Source organism: Trichomycterus rosablanca, chromosome 13 (assembly GCF_030014385.1).
Source record: "Trichomycterus rosablanca isolate fTriRos1 chromosome 13, fTriRos1.hap1, whole genome shotgun sequence".
NCBI classification, from domain to species: Eukaryota; Metazoa; Chordata; class Actinopteri; order Siluriformes; family Trichomycteridae; genus Trichomycterus; species Trichomycterus rosablanca.
Window position 1 is genome coordinate 20,939,048 of NC_086000.1, and position 20,966 is coordinate 20,960,013.

A 20,966-nucleotide genomic window follows, 5' to 3' on the forward strand; every position below is an offset into this window, starting at 1 on the left:
TTCTCTCCTCGCTGCACTCTTTCCACAGATAATTAGGCCCCATAGTTTAGCTAATTCCATGTGAGACCTGCTTGTAGCCACCTGCTTTTTTTGTATGGGTAATCTTTGTCTTGTAAGATTCGGTCCCTGCAGAAATGCTGCGCCTGGTAAAGAATTAGAATTAGAAAACCGCTCCTTTTCCCAGATGTATCCAGTCACGCTTTTATTTGTAATAGCGTGCATGCAATACCCAGGCTTACGTGTATTCCTTTTCTCCCCCCACCTTTCACACTTTCAGCGTGTACAGATAGGGTGGGGTTGATTTTAGGTGTATATGGATCTCAAACTAATCCTATTAATTCAAAGTGAATAACAAAGCGGACCAGGCTTTTCCCATGTCATTCCATTTATTCAACCTGCTAGTGTTTTGTTCCTCCATCATAATTATTTCCAAGTCAGATGTGCGCTGATTTCCTGGTGGACTTGTGTACCTCAGACCGACTTCAGGAACAGCAGAGCTGGGATAATTCACACTGCTCCTCTGGGGTGCTGTTCTCTGTTTTGTCAAGGACATTTTTATTACAAAGCTGATGGAATTTGCATATTAATTCATTTCTTTCAATTTTTAAGATTAAATGTTGTCAACATGTATCAGTGCAAAGCTTTGACAGACCTGATGAAATGGTTCAGTCATGCTTGAATATTTCAGAGTAAAGCAGCCATGTACAACCTCTCTCTCTCTCTCTCTCTCTCTCTCTCTCTCTCTCTCTCTCTCTCTCTCTCTCGCTTTGTCTCTTAAATGCTTTCTCACTCACTTTCTTTACTTCTAACTTCTGTTTTGTTTTTTGTTTTCTTTTTAGCCCTCATCTTTATGATCTATACAAATATAATACACTTGAAATCATTATCAGTGCATTAAAATCCTTAACTAATTAAACATTTCTGTGTGTCTGTCCTTTCCATTTAGAGTGTTATAGAGTACTAAATAATCTAGCATTTGTATAAAGACCAAAGCTTTGAGTACACTTTAAATAATACCTGGTGATGAGACCTACACTAAATGGCCAAAACATTAGGACCGCCCACCCCCACTGAATATGTGCAGAACATATTTTTTTTTGTAACATTTGTGCATGGTGCACTGTCAGAGTAATATTAACTGTTGGGCTGATGGTGGTCACTCGTAGTACAAGTGTTAAATGCAGCAAGATTGATCAGCATAAAGACCTGAGTGACTTTGATAAGGGCTAAATCTGAGGGCTGGAGTATCTCTAAAAAAGCAAAGGGTCCTTTCAGGCAGCTGTGGTGAGTACCCACCAATAGTGGTTTAAGAAAGGACAAGCCATTAACCACCAGCAGGCTGTTGGGCTGTCAAGACTTGCTAATGTTAGAGGACCAGAAGACAACAGCTTTCAATCCAAACTAACAAAAGAGCTGTGGCTCAGATTGCAGGTACTTTTAATACTGGTATTGAGACCAATGTGTTACAACACACAGTGTATCAAACCCTTCTGCGTAAGTGCTCTCCACTATTGAAGGCTTCTATGATGGGCACGCAGACCTCAAATTGGACATTGGAGCAATGGAAAAAGGTTGGACTGGTCTTATAAATTCTGCTTTCTTCAAGATCATGTGGGTCATGTGTGCATCATTTACCTCCAGAAGAAATTGCACCAGGAATTCACTGCAGAACGATCCACTTCACAACATACAAAATTTAAAGGATGTGCTAGGAATGTCCTGGTACCAGATACCACAGGACTCCATTAGATGTCTGTGTATTCATTGTTGGGTGGGCCATAGCTGGTTTGGCAGCATATTAGGCAGATGGTCCTACTGTTCTGGCACATTAGTGTATACAATAATGTTAATTAATTAAGGACAAATGAATAATATATATTTAATACACTTATAAGCAAAATTGTGGTAAAATGTAAGCTTTTGTTCATCAGCTTTTGTTCAAAGGAGTGCGCAGATGAGTTTGTGTTAGTATAGAGGATACAGTGGTATGGCAGGAACTCCCGTGGGCAGAAAGCTCATTAGTTAAGGCTGTAGACATCACTGTGACAAGCTACACTACCGCATCCTCTCCACCTGCTCAGTCCTTTTATCCAAACTGCTCGACACTGCATACACAAACATCTTTATGGACAGTTGTGTTTTTCACATGAAGCATTGTTACATTTAGATAGTATGATCACGTGGAAGGGCTATTGACCAAAGTGTCTTAAGTACACAGGGGCGGCCATGACCTCTGCAATGATAAAAACTGCCCAGCTTGTCACTGGCTCACCCTCCTTACCATTTTAATAATGAATGAGTCCAGCAAGCCTGCTATTCCTACAAAGGTGGATAGGATGGAGTTATGACCAGTCTCAAGGGTTATCTGCCTGCCACCACCTTTCTGAGACTCTGATGACCTGTCATTGTAGGTACTGACAGTCTTGGACAATGTAGTATGCCCTGGGACGAGGAGTGTGACCCCTAGAGATGGCCTATTTATATCAGTGACCCACTCAGGTTTACTAGTAAAGATGTTTTGGGTAAGACCACAGATCAGTCAATTAGATATAGATTTACTGATCACGCCAAAGATGATCTAAGCAAAGGGACAGTGAATTTTGATTGATATTACCTTTTTTCCTTCACTCCCATCAAGGCTTTAATGACGGGTGACAAGCGGGAGACGTGAGCGTTCATTTCGTCTCTGTCAATAACGTTGTCAGCATACATGTTTGCCCTGCCTCAGGCTGTCATAATAACATCAAACCGTAATGTAACTGATCTCTCGGAAGTTTGCTGTGCATGCACTTTCTCTTTGCTGTAGGGTAATGGATATCCGCAGTCGTGTTCGACAGCCTGTAATTCAATGGTAATGTTGGTGTTTAGAGAAGCTCAGTGTTGTACACTGGTCTCTCCTGGGTTCCAAAAAACACAGTTACAAAATGTATGGGTGCAATTAACCCAAGTAAACACAATCCCTGAAACTATTTTTGATTGACTCTTGTAGACAATTTAAAATAAACAACGAATTAATCAAAGTGTGCATGCTATTATTTTGGCATTAATTAGAGCACTTTTAAATTCATTTACACCCCACATTTGATTATTGCTTCACTTTTTCAGAAGAAGCACTAATTAAAAGAGTGTCAGACAACTGCTAATTGATATTTTGTGTTTACGGTTTTCAGCAATGCTTCATACCAACATTTTACAGAAAATGCACAGCTCATCCGAGGCTGCAATTACACCCTGACATGCTGACTCAGTGCTGCCAGTTTTACATCAAATTGAAAAATCTTTTTTTAAGCTTCGTTGTGGGTTTTTCCCCATAGCACACACTCTAATTAAAGACATCATTTACATATTAAATTGCTTTAGTGTGATGTGATTCAGTACACTACTATTCATTTTTCATTGTTGTTAATGGCCCGATTAGATGTGTCTGAAACTGTAGTGTAAAATGTGTCAACGACAATATTTTTAAAAAGATTTTCTTTTAAAATGGATACAAATAAATGCAACTCTGCCACTTGCAACATCCCTGCACTGGTCAGGGAAAAGCCACAGACTAGCACTTGCGCCCTATGATGAGTGTAGTTCCTGGTCTCTTATTTACACTAGCTTAGATGTAGCCCCCTGTGAATCCCCTACCACTCGTGCCAGTGCTTTGACTAGACAGCAGAAGTTGCAGTGAGGAGAAATCTTATTCTGCCTTCACTCCCTCAGACACGGCTAATTGTTTCTGTAGGATGTCTGGCCAGGTTGGTAGCACCACTGATATTTGAATTTGAGAGCTTAATCTCTCCATGGTGGTGATATAGCAAATTAAACCACTGCACCAACTGAGTGACAATATAATGATAATGTTCAAGGCTTTAAGTTTCACAGATGTACTTTTAACCAGAATAGTGCAATTTACCTCCCAGAGAATGACAGGTGGTGCCACCACACATTGATAAATTAAAGATTCCTTTCGGCTGCTCTTGCCACGTTTGATCAGTTGTCTGTATATTTGATTTGGCACAGTTTTTATGCCAGATACTCATCCAGACACAATCCTTTTTATAATCCGGGCTTGGGACCGGCACTAATATGCACCGATATGTATCACTCCAGTGGCGAGGTTCACATAATGCCATGCATTTTCTGTATTTGTAAACCCAGCCTGGAATTCAAACCCCTGGAACTCAGGCACTGCTGTTACCAATCTTTCATGTAAGCTTATTACACTACACTACTGTATAAAATCCACTACAAAAAAAACTAAACATTGTTTAAACCTAAACATAATTATTTTATTTTAAAGACATATTTAAGACGCAAATTGACATCAAGCACATGCAAAACATTTTTCCACCTTTCTGCATGTTAAGATTTGCACAGAAATTTTGTACATCTTCCACTAACACAAACTTCAGGGTTAACATTTTTAAAAAATGTAAATTCAGAAATATTAGCTGAAGCTGAAAAGCTTTCTCAGGACCCATAAGTCAAAGGCAGTGTGAGGAGCATGTATTTTTTGGCTGAGTGCAGTATTGTGTGTGGAAGAGAGGTACACGGTCAGAGGGAGAGAGAGAAAGAGAGAGGAGAGACAAAGTGGACATCATGACCTGCCAGTCTGTTATTGATGGTCAACACTCAAAGGACAGAGAGTAATACTTTTAAAATCTCATCATTTACTCCCAGAGACATCTATCCCCAATGGTTTCATCAAGAAAATTAATTCTAGAGCCTTCAGAACCATAAATAACTGCTTTCACACAAATGATATCCTCCCTTTAATATCATCTCAGATATTTCAGTTTTATATTGGAGCAGATTCACAGAAGAGTGATGTGCTGCGGGAGATTTCATTTTAACCTTCAAAAATAGTTTTGCATTTAAAAAGCTGACTGAAGAAGTCTGCAATAACGTGATGGGATTTGGGGATTTTGTATCATATTTGCAAGTAAATCCTTAAGAGGTGGCAACAAGCAAATTGAATCAGAAGATACCGAGCAAGTCTGAACAGTGCAAAGGTAAAAAGATGTAATAATGCAGACACGGCAAATATTCATTGCAAAGTGCATTAAACACACACATCTGTAGGAACGTATTAATCCTGTAGTAATTGCAAACACACAGACGCACATACAGACACATCCACTAATCTTCATCTGCTGTCTGTGATACAAGAACACACACAGCACATTCCCTTAATCTCCGAGGTTAAATCCTTAATGAAGATGCAGCAAAACCACCATCAGTCTTATACATACACGAGGCTTTGTGCATCACTGTGTACCAACTACAGTACAGTGCATGAAGATCAATACAAAGTTCATTACATGGCTTCATTTTATGGTTTCAGCTTTGTTAGACGTACCGTCACTGTATTACTCAACTGCTCAATTTATTAAGTGCTATCCACTATAGAGTCAACTGTACTCTACCTCATAACCTTGAAGTGATTTTAAAGTTAGACTTAAAAACAGGCAGAGCTGGAAACAGAGAAAAAAAACACAGATGACAGATTGTTATTTATGTCAATAGAGGTCCTTTTTTATTAAAATTATTGGTGATACAGGTTGTGTGATTTGTAAACACTAAATCTAAACACTATTTTCAACACTAAATGAGTCCAACACAGCAAAACATTGCTAAATCTTTCTATAAAATAGGGATTATCTGATACGAAATTAAGAATTGAAAGAAAAACGAAGGGAAAACCGACCTAATATGTTAGATGAGATGCTAGATTTGATCATATTCACCGACTTATTTTTTAAAATAGCTTAGTTTTCAGGTCAGCTTAGTTACTGTAAGAATGTCTTTACTGGCACTCAGAATTCTGATAATGAAAATAAAAATAAAAATTGGATTAAATCAGTAATGTGGAGCGGCACGGTGGCTCAGTGGGTAGCACTGTCGCCTCACATCAAGAAGGTCCTGGGTTCAATCCCTGGGTGGGACGGGTCCTTTCTGTGTGGAGTTTGCATGTTCTCCCTGTGTCTTTGTGGGTTTTCTCCGGAGGCTCCACTTTCCTCCCACAGTCCATAGACATGCAGTCAGGTTAATTGGAGATACAAAATTGTCCGTCACTGTGTTTGACATTAAAACTGATGAATCTAGGGTAACTACCATTTCTGTCATGAATGTAACAAAAGTGTGTAAAACATGACGTTAAAATTCAAATAAATAGATAAATCAGTAATGTGATGTTTGCCTAACTTTATTTATTTGAAAAACTTTTTAAGAAGTAGAAATATAGATGTATCTATGCCATAACCTATACATTTACCTTTAATTATCTAACAGATAAAAATATACTTATAGTGGCTGCATTGCAGACACAGGATTCGAACCCACAACCTTTTTAATAATAGCCCAAACCCCCTACCCATTAGACAGCCTACTGTCCCTGACTTATAAAACATTGTTAAAAGTTTTTCCTGATTTGTTTACCTGGCTTGTTTTTTTGCCAAAACCTTTAGTGTAGTGTTTTGTGTGCCTCAAAAATATGTAATAAACAATACATTAAATGTCAGTGCACTTGGCATTGATGTATCTATACAGCAACAAATGAAAGAGGCTAATAATGCCAGGCTTTGGTTTGTGTCCCATTCACCATTTAGAGGGACAGGTCACTGCAAAATTGGGCTGTCTGACTGTTCTCCAAATCATTCTGATGGAAGATTTCTAGTGTGATGAAAGTGGTCTCTTCCAGGATAGTTTAATGAATACTGAAATCATGTGCTCTAGCTTTCACCCAACAGAACGCAACTCAACACCTAGATTTCCATTATAGTTTCACAGCACTTTAAAAAAGAATGAAAGAATGGTGCTTCACTACTTGTACCAACACAGACCAGTTTTTAACCTACTTAGACACTGAAATCTTTCATTTGTTACCTATCTGTGCATTAATGAATTAGTTTAGCACATTTTAGGTATTTTGGCATTTTTAATTGAAAAAAACCTTTGATTTAAAAAAGTTGTTAAATTACAAAGTAAAAAGGGCCTAGATCTACAAATCACATGAATAAACAAACACATTCAGGGATTATGGAGTTTTCAGCTCCTCTAATAAAAGCTGCATCTTGAAGGTATGACCTGAATTTGGAATTTGGAATTTGCTGAATTTGGAATTAAGTCCGTTCTTTGGTGTATAATTCATATTCCGGCCATTACCTGGCATGATTGTTCATAGAGGGCATGTAATAAATGACCTCCTGCTTCACATGGTGTCAGAGAAGAAAGAATGCAGTGTGTCTTCAAACATGCCACATGCCTAATGAAAATGCAAGGTTCTAAGCGCTTCTGATCTTGTGTTTCAGTAAAATAGAACTCTACGCTTGACTGACAGCTCTGATCTAAAGCATTTAAGTGTAAGTTTTGATCTCTCTGCCTTTGATTAAAACTAATGAGCTCATTTAATTCAAAATGGGAATCTCTGATAAGAGAAATAAGGTTGATGTGATTGGATTAGAGAGGCGAATTAAACTCTTAGAGCTGAAGTTTGTGCTTATATAGTGTATTAAAAAGCAGTTGGCGTATTCTGCTGTGTAAGATGATGAGAAAGATTTCATAGTAATTCATATTTAATCAGAAGAAATGAAATGACTAAATATAACATAGCTCTGCCTTTTCCCCAGAGTGATAAAGGACTAGTTAGATTTTAAATGGCATTTAATTTACGTCCTCAGAAAGAGGGTGTGATGCTTTATGAGATAGAGCGAGAGGGACAGAGATGGCACTCCTCGTCTCTCAGAGCGAGTAATGTTGCTTGTGAGGAAGAGATGGCATTTCTCCCCTTTCAAAATATGAAAGACAGAGCTTTAGAACAAAAAATGAGACATAATTTAAGAATGCGTCGATACTTTACAAAAGTGAAAAAGTACATGTAACCCCCCGTTCTATCAGTGTTTCTGTTTCTGAAGCAGTGCCACTTAATGTTTGTCATGAAGGCTAGAGTGGAATCGTTTCTCCTCATGTTTATATGCTTATTTTATTCTGCATTGTTCTACTGGTTCTTTGGAAATTCTTGGGTTCCTGTCTTCGGATACTTACTGTTTGAGTGTGAACACTGAAGTGTAAACGGCTCATTGTTAACATGAGCTAGCCCTCATCTGAGAGAAATTTGCTACGGTCAGGGTCATGTGGTTAATTACATTAGCAACCGTGCCTAATTGTTACATGTTAAATAATAGGGTAGGTTAAAATGTACAAATAGTTATGACAATCAGAGGCTTAAGCAAGTTTTACTTAATAAGACAGACATACTGTGCTAACTTCAGGTTTGCTAACTAGAATCTATCTATTCTGGTCCTGATTTACCACAATGCCAGTTTAAAATGTGACGTCGACTTTATGTGGTTGATTTACAGACTTAAATCATTAGTCAATCTTTTTTTTTTTACAAAATTAACTGTGCAGATGGTTGTTGAGCCTGCAGTGCAATTGATCTCTTCATCTACCTTTTGTTTTCATCATAAACATTGCTTTCTTGGATATACTCAATTTTCTTTTACACTTTGGCGACCTCTGCCAGTTGCACTTGTAAGAGCCTCAGCAGATACAGTGGACCGAGCTACTATGTGTATACTTCCGCTGCTCGTAAGGATGCCTCAACCAAACAACAGGAGTCTCTGTAGCTGCCTCAAGGAGGTTATACTCCACCCAGTTTCCCTCCCACAGACACTGCCAGCTGTGTCTTTTGAGCACCCATCTGTGGTCTTGGTGTTAAAGGGCTAGTCTAGGCTAGCTCATTTAAACAACACAGTTTAAAATAAAAATAAAATAATAAAATTTGTATTATGTAAAGAACTAAGTTAATGTACAAATAAATATTTTTCATGCATTTCTAATAAAATGTATTTGCTTGGTTTACTGTTAAACATCGTTAAACTTATATTGAGGTTTTTTTTTTGCTAGTTTGTGCTCTTAAGATAATAGAAGATAATGTGTGTGTATATACAGTGCCTTGCAAAAGTATTCAGCCCCCTTGAACTTTTCAACCTTTTGCCACATTTCAGGCTTCAAACATAACGATATGAAATTGTAATTTTTTGTGAAGAATCAACAACAAGTGGGACACAATCGTGAAGTAGAACAAAATTTATTGGATATTTTAAACTTTTTTTAGAAATAAAAAACTAAAAAGTGGGGCGTGCAATATTATTCAGCCCCTTTACTTTCAGTGCAGCAAACTCACTCCAGAAGTTCAGTGAGGATCTCTGAATGATCCAATGTTGACCTAAATGACTGATGGTGATAAATAGAATCCACCTGTGTGTAATCAAGTCTCCGTATAAATGCACCTGCTCTGTGACAGTCTCAGAGTTCTGTTTAAAGCGCAGAGAGCATCATGAAGACCAAGGAACACACCAGGCAGGTCCGAGATACTGTTGTGGAGAAGTTTAAAGCCGGATTTGGATACAAAAAGATTTCCCAAGCTTTAAACATCTCAAGGAGCACTGTGCAAGCGATCATATTGAAATGGAAGGAGTATCAGACCACTGCAAATCTACCAAGACCCGGCCGTCCCTCTAAACTTTCAGCTCAAACAAGGAGAAGACTGATCAGAGATGCAGCCAAGAGGCCCATGATCACTCTGAATGAACTGCAGAGATCTACAGCTGAGGTGGGAGACTCTGTCCATAGGACACAATCAGTCGTACACTGCACAAATCTGGCCTTTATGGAAGAGTGGCAAGAAGAAAGTCATTTCTCAAAGATATCTATAAAAAGTCACCTGGGAGACACACCAAACATGTGGAAGAAGGTGCTCTGGTCAGATGAAACCAAAATCGAACTTTTTGGCCACAATGCAAAACGTTATGTTTGGCGTAAAAGCAACACAGCTCATCACCCTGAACACACCATCCCCACTGTCAAACATGGTGGTGGCAGCATCATGGTTTGGGCCTGCTTTTCTTCAGCAGGGACAGGGAAGATGGTTAAAATTGATGGGAAGATGGATGGAGCCAAATACAGGACCATTCTGGAAGAAAACCTGTTGCAGTCTGCAAAAGACCTGAGACTGGGACGGATATTTATCTTCTAACAAGACAATGATCCAAAACATAAAGCAAAATCTACAATGGAATGGTTCACAAATAAACGTATCCAGGTGTTAGAATGGCCAAGTCAAAGTCCAGACCTGAATCCCATCGAGAATCTGTGGAAAGAGCTGAAAACTGCTGTTCACAAACGCTCTCCATCCAACCTCACTGAGCTCGAGCTGTTTTGCAAGGAAGAATGGGCAAAAATTTCTGTCTCTCGATGTGCAAAACTGATAGAGACATACCCCAAGTGACTTGCAGCTGTAATCGCAGCAAAAGGTGGCGCTACAAAGTATTAACGCAAGGGGGCTGAATAATATTGCACGCCCCACTTTTCAGTTTTTTATTTCTAAAAAAAGTTTAAAATATCCAATAAATTTCGTTCCACTTCACGATTGTGTCCCACTTGTTGTTGATTCTTCACAAAAAATTACAATTTCATATCGTTATGTTTGAAGCCTGAAATGTGGCAAAAGGTTGAAAAGTTCAAGGGGGCTGAATACTTTTGCAAGGCACTGTATATACAGTGTATCACAAAAGTGAGTACACCCCTCACATTTCTGCAAATATTTCATTATATCTTTTCATGGGACAACACTATAGACATGAAACTTGGATATAACTTAGAGTAGTCAGTGTACAACTTGTATAGCAGTGTAGATTTACTGTCTTCTGAAAATAACTCAACACACAGCTATTAATGTCTAAATGGCTGGCAACATAAGTGAGTACACCCCACAGTGAACATGTCCAAATTGTGCCCAAATGTGTCGTTGTCCCTCCCTGGTGTCATGTGTCAAGGTCCCAGGTGTAAATGGGGAGCAGGGCTGTTAAATTTGGTGTTTTGGGTACAATTCTCTCATACTGGCCACTGGATATTCAACATGGCACCTCATGGCAAAGAACTCTCTGAGGATGTGAGAAATAGAATTGTTGCTCTCCACAAAGATGGCCTGGGCTATAAGAAGATTGCTAACACCCTGAAACTGAGCTACAGCATGGTGGCCAAGGTCATACAGCGGTTGTCCAGGACAGGTTCCACTCGGAACAGGCTTCGCCAGGGTCGACCAAAGAGGTTGAGTCCACGTGTTCGGCGTCATATCCAGAGGTTGGCTTTAAAAAATAGACACATGAGTGCTGCCAGCATTGCTGCAGAGGTTGAAGACGTGGGAGGTCAGCCTGTCAGTGCTCAGACCATACGCCGCACACTGCATCAACTCGGTCTGCATGGTCGTCATCCCAGAAGGAAGCTGACGCACAAGAAAGCCCGCAAACAGTTTGCTGAAGACAAGCAGTCCAAGAACATGGATTACTGGAATGCCCTGTGGTCTGACGAGACCAAGATAAACTTGTTTGGCTCAGATGGTGTCCAGCATGTGTGGCGGCGCCCTGGTGAGAAGTACCAAGACAACTGTATCTTGCCTACAGTCAAGCATGGTGGTGGTAGCATCATGGTCTTGGGCTGCATGAGTGTTGCTGGCACTGGGGAGCTGCAGTTCATTGAGGGAAACATGAATTCCAACATGTACTGTGACATTCTGAAACAGAGCATGATCCCCTCCCTTCGAAAACTGGGCCTCATGGCAGTTTTCCAACAGGATAACGACCCCAAACACAACCTCCAAGATGACAACTGCCTTGCTGAGGAAGCTGAAGGTAAAGGTGATGGACTAAACCCAATTGAGCACCTGTGGCGCATCCTCAAGTGGAAGGTGGAGGAGTTCAAGGTGTCTAACATCCACCAGCTCCGTGATGTCATCATGGAGGAGTGGAAGATGATTCCAGTAGCAACCTGTGCAGCTCTGGTGAATTCCATGCCCAGGAGGGTTAAGGCAGTGCTGGATAATAATGGTGGTCACACAAAATATTGACACTTTGGGCACAATTTGGACATGTTCACTGTGGGGTGTACTCACTTATGTTGCCAGCCATTTAGACATTAATGGCTGTGTGTTGAGTTATTTTCAGAAGACAGTAAATCTACACTGCTATACAAGTTGTACACTGACTACTCTAAGTTATATCCAAGTTTTAGTTCTATAGTGTTGTCCCATGAAAAGATATAATAAAATATTTGCAGAAATGTGAGGGGTGTACTCACTTTTGTGATACACTGTATATATATATATATATATATATATATATATATATATATATATATATATATATATATATATATATATATATATATATATGTATATATATATATATATATATATGTATATATATATGTATATATATATGTATATATATATATGTATATATATATGTATATGTATATATTCAGAACTATAACCTAAGATCTTCTTTCTGGAGTTTAACAGTACAGTACCATACCAGACAGCTAACATAATGTAAATGTATTTTTTCTCTTATGTTATCTGCAGTGGAGTCCAGCAGTCCGAATCACCTAACTCCAGACAACTGTCTTGAGCGATCTTTCTTCACCCGAATGAAGTCCACGCTGACCAAGAGAGGTGTTCACATCAAGTCCTCTGGCTTCAAGGTAACACCAAGTCCTGGGACCTTTCAGCGCTTCAACAGAACAGCTAAATCTCCTTCCACTCAATCACAGCTCCCCTGTGTGTGCTAATACAGTGTGTAGCGGCCGTTTGGCTGAATATATTACGCTCACTGTGCTGACAGCTTCTGTGCTCTATTTGATTAGAGCTGTTTTGGGATATGCTGAGCAATTTTACACTAGCGGATCTCACTATTATAGCCTGAAGACCTTAAGAAGGTTAGAGGTTTGTCTATTTTTTTGTATAAGAAAATGCTAATTGATTTATCTAAATGAAGTAGTTCCTTTAAAGATTTTGGCATAGGATTTGGAAATTGTTACCCTAGTAATATATCTCAGATGTGTTTTTAAGGTTTTCTCAAAAAGAGCACACTATTACTGATGTTTTAACTATTTAGTAGACTTATGTTTGGGAGACACAGTACAACATTAGAAATGTATTGTCTACCATAGGAGATTTGGCTCTACTGTTTCTAGTACAATACTGTACAATACAGAACTGCTTATTGTCAGTAACTTATGATTTCCATGTGAGTTTGGTCAAATCAGTATTACAAAAAACAAGGCTGATTATAATAAATTCATATACTTTTGCTCTCTATCCTGTCTGGGTTATGATGGGGGCAACAATACACCTGGGATCAAGCGCAGCTTAGAGTAACCAATACACCTCCCAGCATGTTTTTTTTTTTTATGTAATAGCTAACCAGTACTGAGAATATCAGAAGAAAAAAAAAAAGTGAACATTTGGGAATGATACCAAATTCCACACAGACAGTTTCAGTAAACAAGGTTTCTAGAGCTGTGTAACACTATTCTATACTGATAAAAGTTTTGATTAAAAATCCAGATGAATGGACTCCACAGAAGCTTTGTGGTATCTGGTACAAGGATGTTACTAGCAGGTCCTTCAGCTGCAGTACATTGCTAGGTGGCTCATACTAGAGTGCATCCTGGTGCCATCTCTTCTGCGTATAAATGGCCTAAACATTCCCAGCCGTCTTTGATCTTGGAAAAAACAGAATTCATCTGTGCTTTTAAAATTAGACAAGGGGTTAACATGAGCACTGTGGCTGGCCTAATGCCTATTTAAATTATCCACAACACCTGGATGGTGGTTCATGGTTTGTCTCTCTTCGAACCGCTGTCAGTAAATACTCACCACAGCTGCCCATTACCACCTCTTGCTGTTTCTGACCTAGTTGTCTGGTCCTTATTAAAGTCAGTCATGTGATGTCATTACACAGGTTTCTTTCATAATTACTGAATTTAACAGGTGTACCATGAGTACATTTCTTCAGCCCTACATTTAACCATCTTTGATCATAACATGCATGAGTGTTATGGAATAGGCATTGCTATTTGCATTTTCGGAAGGTGGTCATAAATTTCTACCAAAAAATAACTCCCAGTACCCCAACATAAAATGACATTAATAAAGAATTGTATCTGTATTGTCTATCGTAGGTTTAGCACCAGCCTATGTAAAGGTTTCAGGTAGCATTTTCTGCCCATGTCTTCTCTAAATATGAGTAGAATGGGCCTGTAAATGAGAGACAGAAAGCCAGCTGCCTCCCTTCAGGGTGTTTTATCCCCTGTGTGGCTTTAGCATCTGTCAGGACCTAGATTTAATGCAAATAAGCATGAAGGCACCCCACTCCATAAATATTCTTGCACAAATGTGCCCACATACACACTTTTTATTACAGTTATTTTAATGGAGTCAACAATGTAAGTATAGAATGGTATAAATTTAGCATTAAGCATGCCAGTTTTACCTGACAGCCAATAGGCTTTTGGGAAGAAGCCGAGGTACGTAACGCATTTGGGCTCCTTGCATCCCATCTCCACTCTAGAGGTCAAATCAAAGTGATTTCCTCACTAGTTTAAGCCCATCTCTTTTTTCAGCACATCTCCGTATTTATCTCATTTAATGCACTCATGTAAAAGCTCCACGTCATTATATGGGCTGTATCACATTTCAAAAGCACTCTGGAGAATCCCCGGGAACAGATTAATCTTATTTCTTATGTATACCTCTTCTATATTCACCAGTGGGGGGAAGAGAAAGGGGAAAGGCGAGGGGGGAGGGAGAGTGCATTGTGTGCTGAACCATGAATTATAAAAATTGATCCCTTTGTTATGTTGGCGTGTATTAAATTGAGATATGCTACGCGCCTGCCTCTCACTGCAGCCGTGGTGAGCCCTTGCTGTGTCAGTTTGCATTTAGCAGCCTGAGCATATTTAATGTTTTGCCAGAGCTTATGATGTTCTTGCCAAGAGCGCTCCTGCAGCAATTCAGCACTGACACTCGCTTTGCGGCAATTACTTCAAAAGTTGCATTTTCAAACTAACTTTTTGATGCCCCTTGCTTTGGGCTTCTAAAAAGATTATTTTCATTTTGTATAGATTTAATACCTTTGTTTATTCATTAAAGAGGTCTGCAGTGCCCTTTGTGTTTTGTGGTAGTGTGTATTGTACAGGCTGCCTCTCTGCTGTGCAGCACAGTGTATAAGAAGCACATGCAGGTTTGATATTAGCCTGTAATTACACATTTCTATGTCTGGCATTGTGCTGTGATGTCTTATTAAAGGCTGGCAGCAGCTGTGTCAAGTATCTTTGTACCAGCCAGTCATATCCACACTGACACCAGGCCAGTACAGACCAGCTGAACACCAGCAGCAAGCTACAATCGTATGCCAAATCTCTGGCAAACACACTAGCACAATGTCTCAGGCAAAAGTCGAAAAATCTGAATATTCTTTAAATGCTGAAATTATAGATGTGAACAGTTCAAATAATATTTTGATGATGTAAATTTCAAGTGTAGTTTATTATACAAAATGATTGAGACAGAGTTATAATTTAACGATGCACTGTACTATATAATGCTGTCTACAGTATATTAAAACAGAACATGAAGTTTCTGCTTCATTCGTCCTCTTTGCATTGCAGCAATATGTGGTCTCAATTTCCAATATCTTATTGTTTTGAACATTAAACCATGACATTAAAAAATGACAAATTCCATATCAGTCTGTCCAGACAGTAACACAGATACAGTGTAGTGTTATCTGCAGGAAAACAAATCGTCACCCTATTATACAGCAGCTAGCCACAGTAACATATCTGTATGATAATGCCAAACCTATGAATGCTTATTATGATGTTTAAACTGCTCTATAAGGGGCACAGTCATTTAAAAAAGATTCCATCACTGAATTTAAAATGCTTAATTTAGTTAGAAAATGCAGCATTATGGAAAAAAAAAACAATAAACATTCAAATTGGGACACTTCAGTAGTGCAGCAGGTCGAGCTCCATGGTCCTGGGTTTGATCCTTGCCTTCAAGTACTGTGTTGTGTAGAGCTTAGAATGTTCCTCCAATGTTCTTGTGGGATTTTTCTGGGTACACCTGTCTTCTAATGTTTTTCCAAAAAAATCTACGGAAAATCTCTGGGGGTCGCTTTTAATTAATTAATATGGAAGTACAGGGGTGTGCACAGCAACAGATAGTATACATTCAGTAACTGTATACCCACAGAGTTTATCTGTAGGATTGGTGCCTCCTAATTTGTAAGTCTTTAATTTCTCAAGTGTAAAAGCTTTTTAGCTTTAAATGTAGGCTCAGAAGAGAGTTCTGTATTCATTGAAATGGCTGTCGCTTCTGACTGGGCTTTTTAAAATTTCATGCTGCTGTTTTCATCAGGTGGAATCAAAAATTAATAACAGTTGGCAGGTGTAGTAGTCTTAATTGCTAAATAATACAATGAGCATTCCCTGCACAATATGAAAGTGGATTTTACCACCATGATACTGGCTATGTTTGTGATTTTGCATGTGATTTTAATGCTACAGACTGCATGTCGTTCTGTATTCTCTGCTTATAGGTGATCCACATTACAGGCAGGCTGAGGATAAGAATGGCACTAACGCACAATCGCTCAGTGCCCAATCAGGTAATGGGCATGGTGGTGGTTGCGCATTCTCTTCCTCCCCCAACTATTAACGAGGTTCGAATCGACTGCCAGATGTTCGTTACACGGGTCAACATGGATCTTAATATCATCTACTGTGAGAATAGGTAATGATTCCTACTTTCAAAGTGCTGTTTTTTGGCAAGATCAAAGCCAGATAAGATGCTGACATACATTTCTTATAAAAAAAAAAAACATACATCTGCAATGTATTTACTTTCTTTTTAAACTCACACCGATAAGATTTAGTTTATACTTTTAAAACAGTTTTCTGCAAATAAGAATATCCTAATTTGGTCTGGCTTAAAAGGATAATATTCTGGAGTTTTATTAGTTTTATGTCTCAGGGTTCGAAGTCACCCCAATGCCTGTGGAATCTTTTACTGCTCCCCTTCATTTCACATATTTATGAACAAATGGCATTAGCCCAAGCCTTTTTAAACAAAGTTAGATACCAATCTTTTTTTTAAATTTTCTTTCAAAAATATTTTCCAGAATGTTCAGCAAGGGCAAAATGTTCTTTTGTTTCATTCTTACTCGCAACAATCACCTGACATTTAGTTTTACTGGGTTGTCAGCTGTTTTACTACATTAAATTGTTCCTGATTATAGAAACAGACCTAGCTATAATCATAAGTTTATCTAAAAATGTTTGACTATAGGTTGTTAAGCACCTGCTTTTATGATATAATTTGTAGCCTTGTAGCTAACAGATGATCATTAAAAGTGTTTTTATTTTCCTCCAGAATTAGTGACTACATGGACCTGACACCTGTGGATATAATAGGAAAGAGATGTTATCAGTTCATCCATGCGGAGGACGTGGAGGCCATTCGGCAATGCCATTTAGACTGTGAGTACCCCCTGACCTTGATTAAAACAGAGCCAGTATGAAAATGTGTCCTTTTAAATCTCACTTAAGCTCTCAAGCTGGTTAAAATACACAACCTGTACACATGTATGTTTCAATGTTTATAAAATAGAATTGAAAAAAAAAGATGTTTTTTAAAAAGCTGCATTAAAAAAAATCAACCATTCTCTGTTATTAAACAGTGCCAGGAAAATTTTTTTTATTATTTCCAGCATGATATATTTTATGATGTATTTTAGTGTTTTTAACAAACTTTTTTACATTTATGACAGGCCACATTAAGCTTTGTGTGCAAAGTAACATCACTTATTCATTTGTAAAATTAAATCCTTAACTTGTCCAGATCATAATATTTAAGCAAAAATAAAAATTAAATAGCTTTTTTTCTGGTGAATGTGATAACATCACAAATGTAACTATCCCACCTCATAATTAGCATTGACTGTCTATACTAAATAAATTCTGCCCAATATTGAAGTATCAGTTACCAGTAATTTTATGACAATTCCAATTTGGTTGTTGCAAATAAACATCCACTAACAAGATCCTGCATACTATTCAACTGCCAACAAACTAAAGGTTGAGGGCTAACATTATTGTTCTGAGACAGACAAAGCCAGTCACTCTGCTTCTTGCTTCTTAACCTGTGCAGCATTATAGGGTAGCGTTGAGAACTCTTTGAGGGCTTCACAACCTTTGGAGCACTTTCATCATCCTCAGCAGGCAGGTCACTGACCTTTTGGAGAACTGGTCGTGCTTCTTGAATATCCCAAGTCATCTGTTAAGTGTGTTTTGGCAGAGCACACTTTCTTTACTCCCCTCTTCCCTGCATGTCATAGCAGAGATTCAAAGACTCTTTGAGAGCAGTGTAGTGTTTCATACAGTAAATGCATGCTTGCTTCAGTAGCAGGCAACTTGCCATGTTTTAAGTAGTCAGGGCTGCAGCTGGGTGGGGAAAGAAACCCTTACTTTATTAGGTGTTTGCAGAGAAGGACGAGTGTCCTTGGGGCTGTTGGGTGAATTTGGAGCTGTCTGATTAGATATTGTGATTTCAACTAAATTAGAGTGCAATTAATGGTACATTACACTGTCCTGTTCCCTTTAAATGCCACCAGACTAAGTCCATTAGGCTTTGATTTAAAACCAAGAAAGAAGAGAGGACTGAAGTCTGGGCCCAGATTACATTGATGATACAGTTAAAGTGTGATTGAGGCCCAATAGCAATAGCTGTTCCTGTCAGCCAAATCATCTATTACACATGAGAGTAGCAGCCATCAACTGAAATGTGAGACTGCATCAAATAGCCAGTCACAGAGCTAACTGGGCAAAATGTTACTGTTTTCCCACATTTTAACATGTAAACAGACCTAACACTTACTGAGACATCAGTGCTGAAAGTGTTTGTGTATATTTATAACAGGTGGTGACAATTGATTATTATATGTGTCAAAAGACATTTGACATGGTCAGATGTTAAAGACCCATAATGATGCTCCAGTCAGTATGAAATGTACTATAAAACATACAGGAAATTAGAAAAGTTAGTTAACTTGCTTGTTACAGACAGAAAACACAAAACTTCATGGACCATTATAATTAAGCAAAAACACACCCCATCCCCCACCAATTTACTAAAGCAGTAGAACTAAACAGAGATATACGTACATATACAATATACAAAAAATTTTTTTACTAAATACAGGTGTCATTTTTGAATTGGAGTTTCTTTGACAGTTTTCTTAGGGTGAGTACATTTGTCGTATGCCTCGTCAACTTAAAATTCTCTTCTGGAAATGTGATTTGTCAAAATAAAGGTGGAAAATAGCATGTCATCATACAGCAGTCACATAATCCAGAATTGTAGAAATGTTTTTCCACAAAAAATTAAAACCTTTAGTTACAGTAATTCAAAAAAAAAAAAGACCATTTGTTCTAGTTTATATTCAGATTTAATTGACCATGAACATAATTCTTAGGAAATGTGCTGAACTCTGCATATCTAACCTTAGCAGCCAGTTCAGCTGAGATCTATCATGGTAGTGGTAGTAATCGTCATTACTGTTGGTATGAGAGCTCATCAAGCAGTGTGTGCATGCTAAAGAAGCTTCACTGATTCTGTGGTACAGCCGTCGCTCTGCTGATTGCCAATCTATGAGTGACATCAGGTCAGCTGAGGCCGGCAGATCAGCTGGGGTGAGAAATGAGTGTGGCACTCTGCACTGAACTATTAAGACCATCCTGCTTAGCCAGACATACACAAGTAGACATACAGTGGGGAAAATAAGTATTTGATCCCCTGCTGATTTTGTAAGTTTACCCCCTTACAAAGACTTGAACAGTCTATAATTTTTATGGAAGGTTTATTTTAACAGAGAGACAGAATATCAACAAAAAATCCAGAAAAAAAAACTTTAAATTGAGGGTATAAATTAATTTGTATTTAATTAAGGGAAATAGGTATTTGATCCCCTACCAACCAACAAGAATTCTGACCCCCCCAGACCGGTTATGTGCCCATGAGGCACACAAATTAGTCCTGTCCCTGTATAAAAGTCTCCTGTCACAGAATCAGTTTCTTCAGTTCAAATCTCTCGACCACCATGGGCAAGATTGAGCTCTTTGGCATCAACTCCACTCGCCGTGTTTGGAGGCAGAGAAATGCCCTGTGGGGATGGTGTTCTTGGGGTCATATCCAGCATTTCTCTGCTCCCAGCTCCCTTGAGATCATTGATAAGCTCCTCCCGTGTAATTCTGGACTGACCTCACCTTTCTCAGAATCATTCTTACCCCACCAGGTGAGATCTTGCATGGAGCTCCAGAGTGAGGGTGATTGACTGTGATCTTGTATTTCTTCCATTTTCGAATTATCGCACCAACAGTGGTCTCTTTCTCACCAAGCTTCTTGCTGATGGTCTTGTAGCCCATTCCAGCCTTGTGCAGGTCTACAATCTTGTCCCTGATGTCCTTTGATAGCTCTTTGGTCTTGCCCATGGTGGTTGAGAGATTTGAACAGAAGAAACTGATTCTGTGACAGGAGTCTTTTATACAGGGACAGGACTAATTTGTGTGCCTCATGTGCACATAACCGGTCTGTGGGGGTCAGAATTCTTGCTGGTTGGTAGGGGATCAAATACTTATTTCCCTTAATTAAATACAAATTAATTTATACCCTTAATTTAAAGGTTTTTTCCTGGATTTTTTGTTGATATTCTGTCTCTCTGTTAAAATAAACCTTCCATAAAAATTATAGACTGTTCAAGTCTTTGTAAGGGGGTAAACTTACAAAATCAGCAGGGGACCACTGTATATGCATTGCACTACAACGAGTCACACTGCTAGTTCAGTGAGTTCAGTGCTAGTTATTAAATAAAGCTTTTCATGGATTATAACTACTTTTCACCACACTGATAATGCTAAAAACACGCCCAAAGAGCCGCTTCAGGCAATATTTTAGTCTTGATGAAAATAGAATATTAAGTACAAACTCCCAGATAGCACTTAAGCCCAGCAAAAATGTAAATAGTCTTCATTTGTGTGGGTAAATGTTAAAAGACATTTTATTGGACATATAG

At 38.6% G+C, this 20,966-nt stretch overlaps 1 protein-coding gene across 4 annotated transcripts in view; it reads left to right on the plus strand.

The window, feature by feature from the left end:
• LOC134325793 (neuronal PAS domain-containing protein 3) overlaps positions 1-20,966 on the plus strand; it is a 305,263-nt gene that overhangs the window by 272,262 nt on the left and 12,035 nt on the right. For all 4 annotated transcript variants that reach the window (XM_063008026.1, XM_063008028.1, XM_063008029.1 and 1 more), the window contains 3 exons: positions 12,413-12,531; positions 16,437-16,630; positions 17,270-17,376. In XM_063008026.1, the coding sequence (XP_062864096.1) occupies positions 12,413-12,531; positions 16,437-16,630; positions 17,270-17,376 (420 nt within the window). The remainder of the gene's footprint in view (positions 1-12,412; positions 12,532-16,436; positions 16,631-17,269; positions 17,377-20,966) is intronic.